General features: G+C 58.4%; 1 protein-coding gene across 3 annotated transcripts; it reads right to left on the bottom strand.

The window, feature by feature from the left end:
• DENND6B (DENN domain containing 6B) lies at positions 1 to 16,949 on the bottom strand. Of its 3 annotated transcripts, XM_053943739.1 has the most exons (20): positions 16,809 to 16,949; positions 12,701 to 12,739; positions 12,586 to 12,628; positions 11,755 to 11,867; positions 10,866 to 10,946; positions 9,735 to 9,840; positions 9,221 to 9,300; positions 8,991 to 9,053; positions 8,343 to 8,398; positions 7,290 to 7,412; positions 6,666 to 6,761; positions 6,493 to 6,587; positions 4,595 to 4,660; positions 4,411 to 4,475; positions 3,148 to 3,237; positions 2,826 to 2,879; positions 2,385 to 2,494; positions 1,622 to 1,724; positions 1,027 to 1,101; positions 1 to 751 (listed from the first exon to the last, which is right to left on the bottom strand). In XM_053943739.1, exons 1-20 carry the CDS (start codon positions 16,947 to 16,949, stop codon positions 629 to 631), a joined length of 1,722 nt encoding a protein of 573 aa, XP_053799714.1. In that variant the 3' UTR covers positions 1 to 628. The 3 variants fall into 3 exon arrangements, with proteins under 3 accessions (XP_053799714.1, XP_053799711.1, XP_053799712.1); XM_053943736.1 differs by lacking the exons at positions 12,586 to 12,628; positions 12,701 to 12,739; positions 16,809 to 16,949 and having other exon boundaries at positions 11,755 to 12,571; XM_053943737.1 differs by lacking the exons at positions 12,586 to 12,628; positions 12,701 to 12,739; positions 16,809 to 16,949 and having other exon boundaries at positions 10,866 to 10,904; positions 11,755 to 12,571.
• Between the last annotated feature and the right edge of the window lie 58 nt (positions 16,950 to 17,007).

The following is a 17,007-nucleotide window of genomic DNA, read 5'->3' as shown; positions in this document are numbered from 1 at the left end:
TCAGCTTGTCCAGGTTTTATTGGGAAGGGGCTGTCAGCAGCTCTCCCAGTGCCTCGGGCAGAGCCCCAGCCCCGCTGTGTCCCTGGAGCTCAGGCTGGGTTCTCAAGCAGAATAAATGGGATTTGGGGCCAGCTCCTCCCAGCAGCCATTCCCAGGCACTCCGGGGAGCTCTGATCCCTGCGGATGCTCCAGCCCCTCCTCTGGCTCTGCCCTGGAGAAACAGAGCAGCAATTGTCCACGTCCAGCAACTCCTCCTCCTGCTCCCACCGGCTGTCCAGGGGCAGGGATGGTTTTGTCACCTCCTCACCGTCCTCAGGAGCTGCCCTGAGCACAGCCCCCTGCAGGGCCGCTCCCGCTTCTCCCGGGCGGGATGGGGCTGCGGGAACGCCGAGGATCCCAGCACGGACAAGGATGAAGTGTCCGGGCGGGCCCCGCACGCCCGGAGCCCTGGGGTCCCTCCTGCCCTGCCGGTGGCACCCAGGGGCCAATTCCACAGGGACAGCCCCAGCCCAGCTCCGGGAGCAGCGCTCCCAGTGCCCCCGGGCGATCCCGGGCAGGAGCTGCCCCAGCGGCTGGGACAGGCTGCGACAGGCTGGGAAGGGTCTCCCGCTCCAGGAGCCCTCCGGGCTCAGGGGTGGTGCAGCACAGCCTGGAGGTCCTCGGGCAGCGAGCCGATGATGGTGTCGATGTAGAGACTCACCCTCTGCAGGGTCTCCTCCTTCACGGGCAGGTGCTGGCACCGAGCCCTCACCTGCGGGGAAACGGGAATTGACACATTCCGGGGGCCTTTCCCCCCTGCCCGGGCTCTGGATTAAAACAGGCAGGAAACGCCACCTGAGCCTCGGGAGGGGAAGAACTTCCCTGGATCCTCCCAGCTCTGAGGATTTCACACAAACACCCAGCTTCCCTGAGCTTCCCAGCCCTCCGGGGAGGGAGAGCAAGGTTTTCCAAGGCACAGGTGTGATCCGTGTCCCGCATTTCTCTCCAGACAGAGAGGGAGGAGTGCAGAGGGAGGGAGGGACTCACCAGCTTCTCCCGAAGCTTCAGCACCAGGTCCACGATCTCCACCTCGGACTTGTCCTTCATCCAGGCCACAATGTCCTAAGGAGAGAGTGGCTTCCCTCAGGGACACTTCCCAAGGGATTCCCCTAAGGAAAGCCTGAAGGTGAGCAGGGGGTTTCTCATCCTCATTCCTGAAACAGACAGAGTGACAGAGCCCCTCCAGTGCCACCAAGGCAGGGACACCTCCCACTGTCCCAGGCTGCTCCAGCCCCAGTGCCCAGCCTGGCCTTGGACATTCCAGGGATGCAGGGGCAGCCCCAGCTGCTCTGGCAATTCCAGCCCAGCCAGGAATTCCCAATTCCCAAGATCCCATCCATCCCTGCCCTCTGGCAGTGGGAGCCATTCCCTGTGTCCTGTCCCTCCATCCCTTGTCCCCAGTCCCTGTGCAGCTCTCCTGGAGCCCCTTTAGGGCCTGGCAGAACTCTGAGCTCTCCCTGGAGCCTCCTCATCTCTGAGTAAACCCAGCCCTGTCCCTGTTCCTGTCACCCAGTGCCTCACAGCCCTGTCCCTGTCCCAGCCCTGTCCCTGTCCCAGCCCTGTCCCTGTCCCTGTCACCCACCGCCTCACAGATGGCCTCCAGGTGCAGGGCCTCGAGCTTCTGGGTCATCTCGCGCTGCCGCTGCCGGAACCAGCCGTCGAAATTGGGGGACTTGAAGAATCGCCTGTGGAGAGAGGTCAGGAATTGTGGAATTGTGGAATTGTGGGGCCCTGGAGCTGGCAGGGACCCACAGGGACAATCCCATCCAACAACCCCACCCTGTGCCCCACAGCTCCCTGAGGTGACCCTGGGTCAAGGGGACCTGGGGCTGGCTCGGGGACACACCAGGACACGGGCACAGGTGCCCAGAGCAGCTGGGGCTGGCCCTGGAGCCCTGGCAGTGCCCAAGGCCAGGCTGGGCACTGGGGCTGGAGCAGCCTGGGACAGTGGGAGGTGTCCCTGCCATGGCAGGGGTGGCACTGCAGGGGCTCTGGGGTCCCTTCCCACCCACCCATTCCATAATTCTGTAATTATTGTTTCTGATGACTTTCTGGGATTTTTTTCATTCTCCATCTCTGTGCATTTCACATTTTCCTTCCTTGGGTATCCAAATTCTGGATTTTTCCCACTCCTATTGCACCAAGTGTCTTCCCCATCCCACTCAGAACCAATTATCCAAAAACCCTGGACCAGCTCCCCTGCATTTTCTCCACTCGTTTAAAACACACGAACCCCAGGGCTGAATTTGCCCTGGATTTTCTCTCCCTGACCATCCTGAGTTAATCCAGTGCCCGCTGGGACTGGCCCAGCTGGGGGTGGGATCAGGGCTCCCTGCAGGTCTCACCTGTAGAGCCCCAGCCAGTCCCCCTTGAGCACACAGGTGAGCTGGGGGCCGGCGTGCTCCAGGCTCTTCATGAAATCCTCCTGGCAGAAGGGGCGGATCTGGGGCGGATTCTGCACAGGGAAACCCACGTTAGTCCATGCAAATCCCTATCAGAGAATCCCAAAGGAAACCAGGAAAACGAGGGCTGCACTTCCAGTGGGAAAGGTGCCCAAGGCACTGAGGATAAAAACGCCCCAAGGCTGATCCCCACATGAGATTCCCAGGAAGTCAGCTCCTGGCAAAACTGGGAATATCTGTCCCAAGAGTTCTTTCAACTTTTTAATGAATTTTTAAAGGAGTAAAACCCCTCTTCCTTCAACAGGGGAGGTTCCCAGGAGTGTGCCCAGCACCCTGTAACACTGCCAATCCCAAAGGGGAGGAGGACTGGGAAGTGCATCCTACCTTCCATGGAGTGATGGCCCTCTGCAGAGGCATCAGGCTGGCCATGTAATGCTCCTAAAACAAGAAAAGATAAAAATAAAAATAATCACTTACAGCTGGGGAGTCTCTTGTGGTGCCCAGAGCAGCTGGGGCTGCCCCTGGATCCCTGGCACTGCCCAAGGCCAGGCTGGGCACTGGGGCTGGAGCAGCCTGGGACAGGGGGAGGTGTCCCTGCCATGGCAGGGGGATGGGATGAGTTTAAAGGTCCTTCCCACGCAGCCACTCCGGGGTTCCCTGCTCCGGGGTCTGTCTCCCCGTCCCCCCGGGGTGTCCCTGCACTCACCAGAGGGATGATGAAGCTCTGGGTGAGCTCCAGGAGGTGCCTCCTCAGCAGAGCGCTCTGCACCTCCGAGGGGCGCTTCCGCTGGATGCCCTGCGAGACAGACGGGGTCACCCACGCACAGGTGTGTCACACGGGGTCACACAGGGCACAGGTGTGTCACACGGGGTCACACGGGGTCACACGGGGCACAGGTGTGTCACACGGGGTCACACGGGGCACAGGTGTGTCACACGGGGTCACCCACGGCACAGGTGTGTCACACGGGGTCACACAGGGCACAGGTGTGTCACACGGGGTCACACGGGGCACAGGTGTGTCACACGGGGTCACACAGGGTCACACAGGGCACAGGTGTGTCACACGGGGTCACACAGGGCACAGGTGTGTCACACGGGGTCACCCACGGCACAGGTGTGTCACACGGGGTCACACAGGGTCACCCACGCACAGGTGTGTCACACAGGGTCACACAGGGCACAGGTGTGTCACACAGGGTCACCCACGCACAGGTGTGTCACACAGGGTCACACAGGGCACAGGTGTGTCACACGGGGTCACCCACGCACTGGTGTGTCACACGGGGTCACACGGGGCACAGGTGTGTCACACGGGGTCACACGGGGTCACCCACGGCACAGGTGTGTCACACGGGGTCACCCATGGTACAGGTGTGTCACTCAGGTGTCCCCTCCCTATCACACACAGCCACGGGAGCCTGAAGTGCTGCCCAAACTCCAGATCCCAAACCCAGATCCCAAACTCCAGATCCCCACATCCAGATTCTCAAACCCAGATCCCAAACCCAGATCCCAAACTCCAGATCCCCAAATCCAGATCCCCAAATCCAGATTCTCAAACCCAGATCCCAAACCCAGATCCCAAACTCCAGATCCCCAAATCCAGATCCCCAAATCCAGATTCTCAAACCCAGATCCCAAACTCCAGATCCCCAAATCCAGGTCCCATAGCACAGATTCCACCCTCTACTCAAGCACATGAAAATTTCAAGTTTCGTTACACAAAATCTGGGTTTTTTTCAGGCTCTTTTTTTCTAATATCAATTCTTCCCACTCAGTTTATTGTTAGCAGCAGGATTTAATCCTTAATATCAAGTGGAAAATCCTAAACCTGGCATGATGAATGTGTCCCAGTATGGACTAGATCATCCCAAACTGTAAATTCTGCTCCTTTGGAGAGCTCTGTCTGCTCAAACCGAGCTCTTGGCACAGTTTTCCCACCCAGGACAGAGCGGGAGGTGCCTACCTTTAGTAGCCTTTTTATCAGGGTTTTGTCTTTGTGAAGGAATGTTTTATAGGAAGTGTAGATTCCTGGATGGGAAAAACACGGGATGGGAAAAAAAACAGGAGTTACAAAGGGACACAGTTCCCTGCTGCCAAATCCCCAAGGGAAGGGGCAGTCCTGCAGGATGCCTGAGGCCTGGACCCACCTGGTTTGGTGTCCAGGGTCTTCAGCTTGGCCAGTTTCTTCACCTTCACCTGCTTGGGCAGGTCTCCTGTCACACACAGGGGGGACAATTCAGGCTCTGTCCCTTCCTGCTGGGACTGCACCTGGGGACACCCAGCCCTGCCCGTGCCCACCCTCACTCCCCACCTCCCTCCAGCCTCAGAGCAATCCCAGCTCCCTTCCCTGCTGGAATTCTGGAATGAGGATGTGCTAAAAACCAGCTCCTCACTCCCAGGGCTTCCTTGGCTTCCCAGTCAACAAAGGTGCTCCATAAAGGAGAGGAGGTTTCTCTCTCCCTCCACCTCTCTCAATTTCCTGCCCAGGAAGGGTTTTCCTCTCCTGGAAGCTCCAGGACAGCAATTCCTGCTCCCCACACCCTGCCCCAGCTCTGTGCTCATCCTGCACATGGCCACAGCCAGAGGTGAGCTCCTGTGGCTGCTGGGCTCTCCCAGGAGAGGAAATCACTGCCAGGGCAGCTCCCTGCAGCCTCCAGCTACTCTGCCAGCCCCACTGAGCCCTGGGCCAGCTCACCTTCCATCCCGAGCTCCCCTGACAGACACCCTGAGCTCACCTTGAATCATGATTTTAAAGGGTTAATAGAACCAATTCAGATTGAAGTTAGATACAGCAGTGATAGTTAATGATTATTAACTATCTAATGATTATTAGATGCTTAAGCTAAAGCTAATTGTTATATTATGAGCTCATTTGTAGAAGGAAGTGGAGCAAGTGAACCATTATAGGAACATATTGAAACCAGTAGAACAGTGCCCACCCTATGTCACAGAGCAGGGGGCCTTGGATCCTGCCAGAGGGTCACAGAGACCTGACAAAGACCTTCCTGACTTCATCCCTGGCACCACTGACCCAATTTGAGACCACCGACCCAATTCAAGAGAAGGACTGCACATGTGTGAAGGACTAATAACCTCATTTTAATACAGAGCGGGGATGGGGGGTGCTGAGGGTGTGCATGTGTGTTATTTTGGGAAATAAGTAAAAGGCAAAAATCCTCGTGCAGTGCAGTCACGCATTTCGGGGACGATCCCCCCGTGCCACCCACTGGCGTAACAAACACATTGCTTTCTAACTTTGACTAGTTAGAGAGTGCTTGTCCGTGATCTTTGGTTTTAATGATTCAACCTGACAGACACGGAGCTCCCCTGGCACCCTGAGCTCACCTGACAGACACCACGAGCTCCCCCTTCATCCTGAGCTCCCCTGCTGTAGGTGCAGTTTGGGTGATGGCAGTGGGAACAGGGAGATCCTTGGGTGTGGGTGCAGTTTGGGTGATGGCAGTGGGAACAGGGAGATGCTGGGAACAGGGAGATCCTTGGGTGTGGGTGCAGTTTGGGTGATGGCAGTGGGAACAGGGAGGTGCTGGGAACAGGGAGATCCTTGGGTGTTGGTGCAGTTCGGGTGATGGCAGTGGGGCTGCCCCAGCCCCATCCCCGTGGGCACAGCTGTGAGCAGCAGGTGAGCAGCGCTGGCAGCACTGAGCCATGGAGTGCCCAGGTGTGCTGAGCCACCACACGGGGCACAGAGGGCACACAGGTGCCACGCATGAACGTGGGGGATAAAAGGGGGGTACAGAGCAAGGGCAGATGCCTGCAGCCCTCTGAGGTGGTGTGGTGTCACTCTGGATGGGCAGATGCCTGAAGCCTTCTGAAGTGGTATGGTGTTACTGGGCATGGGGGAATGCTTAAAGCCTTCTGAAATTGTGTGGTGATACTCTGTGTATTGTGGCTGTCTCGACTGCAACACCCTGGTAGGCACCCTGAGCTCCCCCGGCAGACACCCTGGCAGACACCCTGGCACCCTGAGCTCTCCTGGCAGACACCCTGGCACCCTGAGCTCCCCTGGCAGACACCCTGAGCTCACCTGACATGCGGAGCTCGCCCACCCGCAGGATGTGCGGCCAGTGCTGCAGGGTCTTGATGAAGAAGGGGTTGGTGACGCCCACGACGATGTTGGGCCTGGAAGGAGGGGACAGGCTGAGCGCTGGTGGCCCTGGGTGTCCCTCAGGGCTGGCGGCAGGGCACAGGGGCACTCACGGGGCCTGGGTGCGCGTGGTGTATTCCTTGAACTCGCTGTCGTGGATGGTGAAGTAGGGCCGGAAGTCGCAGCAGTAACGCAGCGGGGCCAGGCAGCTGCAGGGACAGGCAGGGTCACCCTGGGCCAGCACAGGGGACAGTCCCTGCCCTGGGGCTGTGCCCACACCGGGGCTGCCACAGCCCAGGGGCCATCGGCCTCCTGCCCCGCTGGCCACCCTGGGCTCGTGCCCAGCCGCTGGCACAGCACCCCAGGGCCTTTCCCAGCTCTCCAGCCCCCCTGCCCCAGCCTGGAGTGCCCCAGGGGCTTGGGCTGACCCAGGGCAGCACCTGGCACTTGGCCTGGCTGAGCCTCTCTGGGGAAGCTCCAGGTTTTTGGGGTTTTGTGCTAAGGCAGAGCTCTGAGCTGGGGAGAGAACGTTCCTCAGGGCTGGACCCATCAGACTCCTTTGTACTCCTCTCTATCCTTGCTGGAAAATGGGTGTGGAGTATTTGCAGTTTGTCATGCAAAGCTTCCACGATCAAGCTAACCCAACCCAGGTGAGCAGCACAGAGTGCATGTGGGAGGGAAAAGCTGCCAGAATTTGCTGTCACAGCTCCCAGTCCCTCACACGCTGTGGGTGTTACCTGGTGAGGGCCAGGACCATCTCTGAGGACATGGTTGGGGACGGTGCCATCACCACCATGGGCTCCCCCAGCAGCATCAGCTCCCAGAGCATCTGGATGTGGATCAGCACAGGCTGGAAGCACCTGGGACAATGGGAACAATGGTCGGGTCACTCAGGATGGACCAGACACAGCTGTGGCCTGCAACACCCCCCAGGTGTGCTCCCGTCTGGGAGTTTGAGATCTAGGATGGATTTTCAGCATTCTACAGGGAAATTCAGGTGTTTTCACCTGGGCTGTCACTCAATTGTTTCATACAAGTTTAAAGGAAATGCTCTAAGCAAAGTCAAGCAATCTGTGATCAGAGAGTCATGGGATGGTTTGGGTGGGAAGGGACCTCAAAGCCCATCCAGTGCCACCCCTGCCACTCTGGGGCCTCCTCTGGGCTCTCTCCAGCAGCTCCAGGTGCTGCTGCTGCATCCCCAGGGCTGGGGCAGCTCTGCAGGTGGGGTCTCACCTGAGGGGGCACAGGGGCAGGATCCCCCTGCCCTGCTGCCCACTGGGCTCAGCCCAGGGCTGGGGGGTTCTGGGCTGGGTCAGATCCAGCTCTCGCCCCCAGCACCCCCAAATCCTTCTCCCAGAGCTGCTCATGCCCAGCCTGGACGGATCCCAGGGGTTGCCCTGACCTGGGTGCAGCCCCTTGGACTCTGCCTTGTTAAACCTCATGCGATTCCCATGGATAGATGTTGCTTTCAGCGTGTCTGAAACAGCAGGACACCCCGGGATTCCAGAGGATGGACATGGAAATGGCACCTCCAGTGCTGGGAGTGCCTGGGACGCTCCCCTGGGAGCTTTGGGCAGGAGCTGCTCCACAGCCCCTGGAGGGGGACACAGCCTCTCCCCTGCCCCTGGGGCTGTGCGGGGCACAACCCTCAGCTCAAATCCTGCCCAGAATCCCAAAGGAGCCCCTGGAATGCAGCAGTGTTTGATTCTGCACCATCCCTTCGGTTTACGATGCTCCCAGCAGGGAGAGGGCGGCAGGTGGAGGGGAGAGGGTTGGGAGGAGCCTCTCACCTGAACAGATCCAGCTCATGAACACTGGGGAGAACCAGGGGGGCTGGTAACAGATTCTGGATGAGGAAGGGAGAAAAGGCTGTTAGTAGCTGTTAGTGAACTGTGAGGAGATGGGAGCAGCCTGGCTGGAACTGCACCAACCACAGGGAACACAGGGAACAAGGCTCACATCCTGAGGTGTGTGCAGGAGCAGGGCTGGGTGCAGCACTCAATCCCAAACTAATTCCTGTGCCTACAAACTCGGGAAGATTCCCCTCTTTTCCAGATGGGAAAGGCTGCCCATGTCTGCCCCTTCATTTTCCAGGGTTTGAGACACAGAGCCAGCGGGGTTAGAGATGTGGCACCACACCAGTGTTAGTCACAGCACAGAAAGGGAAAGGCGGAGGAATCCAAACCAGAGCTGAACCAAAACACTGAAGCAAATTCTAAACAACTCCAGGGTGAAGGCAGGAGACCCAGCAGGGCCTGAATTCCCAGGAAAAGCAAGGGGAACAGTGAGTAAAGCACCTGGACTGGGTGCTGAGAGCCCTGTGAGACTCCAGGCAGGAGAACCTGGAGTGGAACTGCTGAGACCACACTGATCCCAGGCCAAAGTGTTCCCAACAGCATTCAGGATCCAGCTCCTCCCTCCGTGCCAGCCCCTCTCACCTCCTGGTTGCACTGCTTCACTGGGCTGGAGCCTGGCTTGTCCACCCGGGATGGGATCCTCACCTGCAGGGCAAGGAGAGCAGGGATCATGCTGGGGTGGATTGGCAGGGGACAAACTTCTCCAGCCACCAGTTCCAGCTGGAAGGGTTGTGGGGAATGTGGGGTGAACAGGGATTTCACATCCAGGACCACGGAACACGGGTCCCTTCCTGCTGGCACAGCCCGGGTACCTGGATGACCACTCCCATCACGGGCAAGTTCAGGGTCTGGCCGGGCACTGGGGGTGGCCACTGGTCGATCTCGTTGCACACTGAGGGACATAGGGAAGGGAAAGAGTCTCACCTGAGGGGAAAATCCAGCTCATCCTGGCATTCTGAACGGGAATTATTCCCTGTTCCCAGCTCACACATCCCCCTGGCTTGTGGCAAACCCAGAGCTGATAAATCAGGATGAAACGACCCAGGCAAAAAAGGCCTGTTGGAGGTGTAGCAGATTGCTGGCTTTGGGAACACCCTGTGTTCCTGCATCCACACTGACAGCCCCATCCCCTCCCTCCCTCCCTCCCTCCCTCCCTCCCCACAATCCCTCCTTTGCACCTGGTTATCCGCTTGGATGAGCAGGACAAAGATCTCCCCTGCTGGAATTTGCTCCAGAATGAAGCCATTCGGAGCTTTCCAGCTGTTTTTCAGGAGCCTCCCGATGCAGCCCCTCTATCCCAAGCTGGAATCCCTGCCCCCAGCTCACCTGCCTCCAGGCAGGGCTCCAGCTTGTCGAAGTATTCCGGAGCAATCAGCTGCAGCAGGCACTGGAACAGGTTCACGTAGGGAAGGCGGGACACGAGCACCAGGGACTGGGAATGGCACATTTGGGATCAGGACCCCCCCTGACCCCAGCACTGCACATTTCTGTACTGCTTAGAGAGGGATGAACTTAAAAACCACAACACTAAATCCATAGAGCAGCTCCCAAGCAGAGCTTTGGTGGAATTCTTGCTGCCACCTGCTCACGAGCCAGGATTTGGGAGAGCAAAGGGATGGGGGCATGGCCTGGCAAAAGAGCAGCTGGAGAGGGAATAAAAATCAGTTGCTGGTGGGTTCAAAGCTCCCAAAAACCATTTCAGGTGGAGAAGCACAAAGGAGCAACTCCTGAAATGGGAACTGGACAGATAAACAAAGTCAAGGAATGGTGGGAAAGGACAAAGGAACTTGGAATAACAAATCGTGTCCAGCAAGGCCTTGTTTGTTCTAACTGGGGCTTCCTTGTGAAATAATCCCTGTTTTTTACAGCTGTCCCAACCTAGCCCCACTAGAGGTTTCATTGTTACACTGATTCTTCTCTTCCTCTAACCACTAATGAGTGCAATAATTAGGAATGCAGGAGTCATTCAAACACCTCCTGTCCAACCCCAGACTTGGCCATTTGAATTCAAACCTCGTCCAAATGTGACAATTCCTTCCCTGAGCAATCCCACTGTTCCAGCGGAAAACTCAGTGGTTTAGTGGGGATGGAAAAACTGATTTCTGCATTAGCAGGAGTCTGAAAGGAACTCCTGGAGGTGGAGGGCACAAAGCTCAGGACACTGCTGGGACTGAGATGTCCCCATGGACCAGCACAGGACAAGGGGGAACGGCCTCAGGCTGGGCCAGGGGAGGGCTTCCAGCAGGAATTTCCCCATGGAAAGGGGGTCAGGCCTCGGCTGGGGCTGCCCAGGGAGGTTTGGAGTGCCCATCCCTGGAGGTGTCCAGGGAATTCCTGGAGGTGGCACTCAGGGCTCTGGGCTGGGGACAAGGTGGGGACTGGGCACAGCTTGGACTGGATGGGCTGGGAGGGCTTTTCCAGCCCCAGGGATTTTGGAATTCTGGACTCAGCACTGACCTTCTGGAAGTAGCCCCTCCTCATGGAGCTGTCCTTGACCTGCCGGAAGTACACGTACCCAAAATAGTGAGCAGCCTCTCGCTGCAGGGACAGAGGGACAGGGACAGAGAAACAGAGAGGGACAGAAAGAGACAGTGAGGGACAGCCCAGCCCCACTGTCACCAACCCCTCCTGGGCCACCCCCTTGCTCTGACACATCCTAGCATCCATCCCAGCCCTCCAAGAGAGCTTTCCATGGGGACACAGAGAGAGACACAACTGGAGCCAGGCTGGGAGAGCTGGGGGTGCTCACCTGGAAAGAGAAATGCTCCAGGGAGAGCTCAGAGCTCTGGCAGGGCCTAAAGGGGCTCCAGGAGAGCTGCAGAGGGACTGGGGACAAGGCCTGCAGAGGGACAGGACACAGGGAATGGCTCCCACTGCCAGAGGGCAGGGATGGATGGGATCTTGGGAATTGGGAATTCCTGGCTGGGCTGGAATTGCCAGAGCAGCTGGGGCTGCCCCTGCATCCCTGGCAGTGCCCAAGGCCAGGCTGGACACTGGGGCTGGAGCAGCCTGGGACAGTGGGAGGTGCCCCTGCTTCAGTTCCCTCTCCCAGTGGGGTCTGCCTATTTCTGGTCCACCTCCCAGAATAGCTGGGGGTCCCCATGACTCAGTTAAATCCCTCCCCCCAATTCAATTCACTTTTTGATCCCCCTGACCCAATTCCCTCTCCCAGTAGTTCCCTGTCCTGCTCTCCCTCCCTGTGAGCACGGAAGGAAATCCCTGTGCTGAACCGTTCTTGTCTCACTACTCCCACGGCCAAAGAAAAGGAGGATTTTCCCCAGGGACCCCAAATCCATGGAATCCTTGGCTTTTCCCCCTGGCAGGGGTGGGCAGGGCCAGGACCTACCTGCAGCGTCACCGGGGCCTCCCGGTTGTACCTCCCGTCATCCTGGAACGGGGAATTCCGGGAACCCCCGGCCTGGCGCAGCCGGAAGCTGAACTGGGTGTCCCCGAGGCCACCTGGGACAGAGACAGCACAGGACACAGGGACAGCCAGCTGGGAATGGCTCCAGCAGAACGGGACAGGGCTACGGGGAGTCCAACACGGGAAAGGGGAGGGACAGGGGAGAAACCAAAGCAGAGAAATCCGAAAGGGAAAGGAAGGGAAAAAGGAAGCAAAATGGGAAGGAAAAGGGAAATGGAACTGTAGGAAAAAGCTTTTCCCTGGCAGGGTGGGCAGGCCCTGACACAGGTGCCCAGAGCAGCTGGGGCTGCCCCTGGATCCCTGGAATGTCACAGGCCAGGCTGGACACTGGGGCTGGAGCAGCCTGGGACAGTGGGAGGTGTCCCTGCCATGGCAGGGGTGGCACTGCAGGGGCTCTGGGGTCCCTTCCCACCCAAACCATTCCATGATCCCATGAAAATGCAGAAACCCAACCTTTAAAGCCCCTGTCTGGATGAGCAGATTTATTTCTCACTGTCCGTTTGTGAAGTATAAACTCAGGTTTGGGAACATTTCTGCTGGAAGTGTCCCCTGCCCAGCTCCTGCTCCCAAACACAGGAATGTGACAGCTGCCACCCCTCCTGGCCACATTGGGAATTTCCTTGGAGCACAGGTTCCCACCCAGCAGAGCAGGGGGGGATCAGCACAAGGAGCCCCAGGGTGCTCCCTGCAGTCCCCTCAGCCCTGCTGCACCCCGGGGATTGCCCTTCCACCAGGGACACTTCTGTCACCCACCTGAGTAGGAGTCTGGGAAGGACAGGTAGCAGATGCTCGTTTTCTGCAAAAAACCAGCACCCAGTGAGACCCCACTGCTGCCAAAGGAGGGAGAAGGGGAACGAAGGGTGGTTACCTCCTTCTCGGTGAGCCTGAAGTCGTGGGGATACACCAGCTGTGGAGAGAGCAGAGCCTGTCAGCCCCTGTGCCCACAGCTCCACGCACAACTCCTCCTCCCTGATCCCCACAGAGCCCGCAGGAAAGCACCTGGGGTGATTTAACTCTGAACCTGTCACTGAACCCGGTTTTATTTGGATGTGGTGACAGACCCAAAGGCTCCTGGTTTAGATTTATTCCTGAGAGCTGATGGCCAAGTGAATGAACAGCCCCAAATCCTCCGGGAGCATTCCAGATGTGCAAACATCTGTGCTGTCAGGAGCAGGACAGGGTGGAGAAGGAGCTGGGGAAGAGCAGGTGGGTGTGGGGGGATGCACTGCAGGGGGACACCGGGAGGGCTCAACAGCCATGGCTGGGACAAACCCCACAGGGAGGAATTCCATCTGTGCTGGACTTGATAACCTTGGAGGGCTGCTCCAGCCTGACTCTGTGGTTCTCATAATCCATGGAGACCACGAAGTCACAGAGTCAGGGAATCCTGGAATGGCTTGGGTGGGAAGGGACCCCAGAGCCCCTGCAGTGCCACCCCTGCCATGGCAGGGACACCTCCCACTGTCCCAGGCTGCTCCAGCCCCAGTGCCCAGCCTGGCCTTGGGCACTGCCAGGGATCCAGGGGCAGCCCCAGCTGCTCTGGCAATTCCAGCCCAGCCAGGAATTCCCAATTCCCAATCTCCCATCCATCCCTGCCCTCTGGCAGTGGGAGCCATTCCCTGTGTCCTGTCCCTGCAGGCCTTGTCCCCAGTCCCTCTGTCCTGGAGCCCCTTTAGGCCCTGCCAGGGGCTCTGAGCTCTCCCTGGAGCCTTCTCCTCTCCAGGTGAACATTCCCAGCTCTGCCAGCCTGGATCCCTGGGAAGTGAGGGGCTCCAGCCCTGCAGCAGCTCCATGGATTCCTCTGGGCTCTCTCCAGCAGCTCCAGGTGCTGCTGCTGCGTCCCCAGGGCTGGGGCAGCTCTGCAGGTGGGTCTCACCTGCGGGGGCACAGGGGTGGGATCCTGAGGAGAGGGATCCCGCAGAGGCCGTGCTGAAGTGCAGGAATTGCAGCGGAGCAGAAAGGAGCCGGCAGGGGCTGGGCTGAGCCGGAGCTCCCCTCTCGGCCCCGGGAGTTCTGCTCCAGAGGCAGCTGCTGCTCCTGCCAGGAGCTCCCATCAGCGCCTGCCTCTCCTCCCCAGGCTATAAATAGCCCGGGTGGCCCTGTGCCAGGGGCTGGAAGTTCACCCAGCTCTGGCAATTCCCGCGGATCCCTTGGCGAGGGCGGCGCTCCAGCCGAGCCAGCCCAGTTCCCAATGAACTGATGAGAGCTGAGCTGCAGGGAACAGCCACGAGAATCCTGAGGCAGAACGATCCCCGAGCAGCTCCAGGGACCAGGCAGCATTGGAGAGGGAAGGCTGGGGTGCTGCAGTGGGAAGGGATTGGGATTGTGCCAGGCAGCACTTCCCTGCTCCCCTTGTTCTGCCCCGAACACATCCCTGTGCTTGGGACTAATTAATCCCCACCCAAACATTTATCCTGTTCATTCCCCGGGAATCATGGCCAGGACTGGGAGCCCCGGACAGCTGATCCTGGTCCATCAGGAGCCTGTGAATCCCAGGGACTGTGCTTTCCTCAACATCTGCTGCCTAATTCAGAGCAGGGGTTGGGACAAGGCTTCTGCTTCTCCTGCTGGATTTTGGGGGGGCTTTCTGCAAGAGAACGGTTGGAAAATCAGGCTTTAACCTCCAGGGTTGGAACTGATGATCTCCGAGGTCTTTTCCAACCTTAATCCCTCTGGGATTCCACATCTCTGCTTCCCCTTCACTTTAACTCTGATGTTTCTCTGTGTTTGGGGTGCGGGGAAATCACCAAACATCCAAAATTTCAAAATCTCAAATCCAAGACAAAAAGGAATCAGAGTCACTACAACTTTTCAAAAGCCAAAAAAAAAGGCAAATTAAAAGGAAATCAGGATGTGTAGAAGTCTCCAGAGCAGCTCAAAAGGGCTTCAATCACATCCTGAAATGTTTATTTGATTATTTGAAGGTGGAGGGGCCAGAAACAGGAATTCCATTTAATTTCTGTCTTGATTGGGGTTCTTCTTTCCAACAGCTTGTCCATGGAAGCAGAGTGGGAACCGCTGAATTCCAGAATCCTTGGGCTCTCCCTCAGTGTCTTTTGCATTTCTGAATCTCTCGGAGCTGGATTTCAGAGACCCCCTGTGTTTGTATGGCCAGACCCCCTAAATTGGTACCCCCAGAGCCCCCCAAGCCCCCACAGCTTCTCCTCTTCCTGGCTTCCCTTCCCATGTCTCATGCCTGCTCCTTCCCCTGGAACAGAACTCCACAATGTTTTTCCAGAGGAAGAGGGACAGCGGGGCTGTGTCATCCCCACTGACACGTTCCCAGTTTTCCTAAGTCATTTGTGCCACATAAGGAACATTTTTTCCACTGAAACTTATGCAGGCAAAAGGAGAAAAGGAAGGAAAAGGAGGAAAAACCCTTTCCAGAGATGAGAAAACAACATTCCTGCATCCCTCATCCACAAAGGCCCCTCGTCACAAAGGCAGACAGGTGAGAACCCACCTTTACACATCAAAACACACCTACAAAGCATTCAATTCACCATGCTAATTATTATCCCAGCATTCCTCCCTTCCTTGGGGTATTTCAGGCCTGGTTTTGCAGGAAAAAGGATCAAACAGGTGAAACTTGGGTCTGGAGGAGTTTTTTTTTATTCACTTTCAGGCTCCAGGGAAAGAAACAATGAAGTATTCAAAGCAAGGGAGCAGCAACAAGGTGGAGTTGGTTCCTCCTGCTTCCCATTCCCTTTGGAAGCTCCAGCATTTAAAACTGGGAAGGCTCAATCCTCTGAAAACCAGAGCAACCTCCCTAAAAGGGGCAGAGCAAGGAGTGACTCCCACAACCGCACAAGAAATAAGAAGGAATTTGAGGTGAAGCCTCAGGTTCAGAGAAATCCACACTTCCCTGCTTTCCTCAGAGAGCAGCCCCTGAGGAACCCAGCTCCCCCCAAGCCCTCCTGCAGGACCAGCACTGGGCATTCCAGGGAACTGGGAACGACTGTCCAGCCCTTCCCGCCCCAACCCCACCCTCTGTGGCCCCACAGGGGGCTCAGCTCTGCTCCAAGCCAGGGAAATTCCCTTCCCCGGGAATCCTGCACGGACACCTTCCTGCCCTGCCTGCTGGGAATTCGTGTCTTTGGAATCCTGCAATGGTTTGGGTGGGAAGGGACCCCAGAGCCCCTGCAGTGCCACCCCTGCCATGGCAGGGACACCTCCCACTGTCCCAGGCTGCTCCAGCCCCAGTGCCCAGCCTGGCCTTGGGCACTGCCAGGGATGCAGGGGCAGCCCCAGCTGCTCTGGCAATTCCAGCCCAGCCAGGAATTCCCAATTCCCAATCTCCCATCCATCCCTGCCCTCTGGCAGTGGGAGCCATTCCCTGTGTCCTGTCCCTGCAGGATTGTCCCCAGTCCCTCTCTCCTGGAGCCCCTTCAGGCCCTGCCAGGGGCTCTGAGCTCTCCCTGGATCCTTCTCCTCTCCAGGTGAACATTCCCAGCTCTCCCAGCCTGGCTCCACGGGACATGTCACCCTCTATTCCATGAATGGAATAGGATCCATATGGAAGAGGATCCATAAAGGTCCCTCGGATGCTGCCCTGGCCCCTCCCTGCCCTGGGCACCCCCCAACCACAAAGATCCCACTCACCCCAAATCTCTGCTCGGGCTCCCCTCCCCTCCCTGTTCGCTGCCCCCACCCCAACCCTGATCCCCCTCTCCCCAGCCCCGGCCGTGATCCCGCGTTCCACACGCTCCATTCCTGATCCCCTTCGTCCGCATCCTTCATTCCCTTCCCACTTCGCCATCCCTGATTCCCTCTCTCCCCACCCCTGATCCCTCCACACCCCCAGCCCCTGCCTCCCCTCGTCACCTCGCTATTCCCGATTCCCTCTCCCCATTCCCCACCCTCAGCGCCGATCCCCGATTCCCCCTTCCACCTGCCCGTTCCCGCCTCCATCCCGGACCCCTCGGCAGCCCCGCTCCCTGGCGCGGTGTGCCCGTGCCCGGGCCGCCGCGGCGCACCTCCATGGCCTGTCCCAGCTCCAGGTCGAAGGTCACCACACACACGCAGTCGATCCAGGCGGCGAAGCGGCCCCAGGGCAGCGGGGAGGCGGCGGCGGCGGCGCGGCGGGGCCGCGGCCCGGCCCGGCTCAGCGCGTCCATGGCGGCGCCGCCCGCGCGCGGCCCGCCCCGCGCCGCGCCCCCTGCCGGCCGGGAGGAC

Source organism: Vidua chalybeata, chromosome 5 (genome assembly GCF_026979565.1).
Source record: "Vidua chalybeata isolate OUT-0048 chromosome 5, bVidCha1 merged haplotype, whole genome shotgun sequence".
Lineage (NCBI taxonomy): Eukaryota > Metazoa > Chordata > Aves > Passeriformes > Viduidae > Vidua > Vidua chalybeata.
The sequence above is the reverse complement of the archived record's forward strand: the minus strand, read 5'-3'. Positions and strand labels throughout refer to the sequence as shown.

Coding starts and splice junctions, on each gene's coding strand:
- DENND6B (XM_053943736.1), bottom strand. CDS start 12,258: ATGGAATGGTTTGGGTGGGAAGGGACCCCAGAGCCCCTGCAGTGCCAC. Junction 7,413..8,342: donor CATGAGCTGGATCTGTTCAG/GTGAGAGGCTCC, acceptor CCATTGTCCCAG/GTGCTTCCAGCCTGTGCTGA. Junction 1,725..2,384: donor GACTGGCTGGGGCTCTACAG/GTGAGACCTGCA, acceptor CTCTCTCCACAG/GCGATTCTTCAAGTCCCCCA.